This window comes from Sciurus carolinensis, unplaced genomic scaffold (genome assembly GCF_902686445.1).
Source record: "Sciurus carolinensis unplaced genomic scaffold, mSciCar1.2, whole genome shotgun sequence".
Lineage (NCBI taxonomy): Eukaryota > Metazoa > Chordata > Mammalia > Rodentia > Sciuridae > Sciurus > Sciurus carolinensis.
Genome location: NW_025920283.1, coordinates 171,136 through 173,805, shown reverse-complemented (window position 1 = coordinate 173,805; position 2,670 = coordinate 171,136). Strand labels below are relative to the sequence as shown.

General features: G+C 49.1%; 1 protein-coding gene across 1 annotated transcript; it reads right to left on the bottom strand.

The window, feature by feature from the left end:
* On the bottom strand, window positions 1-1,161 carry LOC124975484 (testis-expressed protein 38-like). The gene is made up of 2 exons (XM_047538179.1): window positions 1,068-1,161; window positions 1-560 (listed from the first exon to the last, which is right to left on the bottom strand). Exons 1-2 carry the CDS (start codon window positions 1,102-1,104, stop codon window positions 1-3), a joined length of 597 nt encoding a protein of 198 aa, XP_047394135.1. The 5' UTR covers window positions 1,105-1,161.
* Between the last annotated feature and the right edge of the window lie 1,509 nt (window positions 1,162-2,670).

Sequence of the window (2,670 nt, the reverse complement as noted above, 5' to 3'; positions counted from 1 at the left end):
TCACTCCAGGAACAGTGTGGGAAGGGAATGGACATTCCTTTGAGCATAGATATCCATCGGGTAGGAGGCAGAGCGTTCCAGCATGGGAGGCATTTTGTGGAGGGGTGGGGCAAAGGGTATCTCCTCAAAGATGAGGATCGGGAATGGGGATCTGGTCTGGCGCTGTGTCATCCGATTCGGTAGGGGCTGCCGTGAGACCACCAGAGCAGATTCCATAGCAACAGGGGTCTCTGCCCTGGGGTTGCTGCCTTTGCAGCCATAACCCCTATCTTCAGGGGTGTCTGTCTCCCACACACAATCTGGGATCTGTAATTTTATCTCCATGTTGGTAACAGCTGGAGAAGGACCTTTATTCATGGCTGCGTCGATACCATTACGTCTCTGGGTATTTAGCCAGTATAAGTGTGGGCTATAAGTGAAGGAGGAAGCTCTCATCACTTCCACCCAATGCTGGGCACGCCTCTCCCGCTGCAGCTTCTTCCTCCAGTGCAGAAATGTAATGAGGCCACCGGTAACCACACAACACAGTCCCATGAGTCCAAAGAATAGAGCGACCCAGGCTGAGGCAGTGAAAGAAAGAAAAGAGGCAGCTGACTGACAGCTCTGGCTTGGGACCTGAACTGTTTCTCATCCCTCTCCTTGATTTGGCTCATTCATCCATCCATTCCCTCCCTCCCTCCTTAAAGACCTACCTCATCATTTTATTCAGTTAAATCTAGGTCTGCCTAAGAGTCCATGTTAGCCTTTTAGAGATAAGGGACACTAGGTCTAGAGGGGACATGAGCTGCCCAGACTTAGGCCTTCTGGCTCCCAGTCCAGGACCCATCCAATCCCTCGGACTGATAAACTGAAGTTAAGGGCATGACCCTCAAGGAACCACATGACAAGTACACCAATGTATCTTTTCTGGTTGGGGAGAACATGGTCTGTGCTTGTAAAACTCCTTAGTTACCTAGAGGAGTCTGTCTCTTAACTCTTTAGCCCTCCATGCAGGCAGCCACTACCCCATCCGTACAAAGCATCTTCCCTGACAGTTTGTCCCCTCAAAGGACTGAAGGGATACTTACTGCCAGGAAGGCCCAGGTTCTCCATTTGAGGATCCATACCGTTGAGCCTTGTTACCAGGCCCTTGGCTCGGCAAAGAATGAACTCCCCCACTAATCTGTCCACCAATGGGAGTCTTAAGAATGCCCAAACCCCATTGTTGCCTAAAGATGATGTCACCAGGTTCTGAGCACTGGGAATTCCAGGGCTAGTGCTTGTGGAGTGGCTCTGAGTTGATGGAAGAAAGGGACACCATCTTGTGGCATCTCATGAGCATAGTTCTCTTCCATCAAATACTGGTCCACCCCAGAATTGTCCCAACATCTTATGGTGAGGTCACAAAAAGCCCCCAGAATAGGGTGCTCACATACTCGTGAGCATATATTTATGTTGTTGGTTTTTAGGAAGCCATTTGGATACCTTTTTCTCTGGGGACTTGGGCAAGGAGCACAGTGAACATTGGGTACATGTGCCCTCAAGAAGTTTCTGATCAAGGTGTCAGGGAAAAAACTGTTCAGTGGATCCAAGTGTTCAAAACCTGCTGCTTTGGCTCCTACAGTCTCTCTTTTGCTTCTTCAACAAGGTCTGGCAAAGTGTTTTCTCAGCATCATCAGGCCCTGTGGGAGCTCTCCCCCATGAGGTCCTGCATCTCCTTCCAGCTTCATCTCCCTCCCCATCCTTCATGTTCCTGTCCCTTTTGGTCAAGTCAGATTCCCTAAAGACCCTGTTTATTCACCTCTGGAGTTTGGCTCATGCTGCTCCTTCACTCAGTAGTGCCTCTCCCCACATTTCCACCACTGAACACCTCCTTATCTTCCCAGGTGGTCAACCATCCCTACCTCAGGCAAATAGTCCATTCAGTTGATTTCCCAGAGCCACATTATCTCCATTTGGAAGAGACTTGGAGAGTTGTCTAATCCAACTCCTATCAGATGCTTGAGTACTGAGGGCACAACTTCCCTACTCAGTAACCCGTCCCCCATGGTTCCTTTGACTCAGGGACTGACTTACCACCTCCTGAGGCAACTTGCTTCATTTATGATCAGCTCAGATTGAAAGCCATTTTCTATTCAAGGCCAGCTCAGCATCCCAGTAGGTTGTACCAGTGGTCCTGACTTGGCGCCTTGGCACTATTTAGTTACTCCTATCTTTATCAGTAGCCAAAATGATCCTTTTATGACTAGATCATGTTACTCTGCTCAAATGTACAGTGACTTCCCCTCTCACTCAGACTACTTCCTCCAGTCTGCAAGTGGTCCCTGGAAATTTCTTAGCCTCTCACCCTGGGGACCAGGTGTCCTGTCCTTTACAGTGACTGATGAATTTCTATTGGTCTGTTTAGGACCTGTGAAGAAGGCAAGGGAAGAAATAGGTGGCTGCTGTTGCAGTGGTTGCCATTGATCTGGAAGTTTGCCAGTGGACCTGAGGTTCCTGCAGGCTGCCTGGGCACAAGCCAGGGTGTGACCACACAGAATATCAGGAAGGGGAGCTATGCCTCTTCCCTGTTGCTCACTTCTGGTCAGCACACCCACATTCAGCTCATCAAAGTTTAGGAGCTGTGGTTTTGTATTTACAGTCATCAGAGAAAGAATGACATGACTTACAACACCCAAATTTTCAGATGTC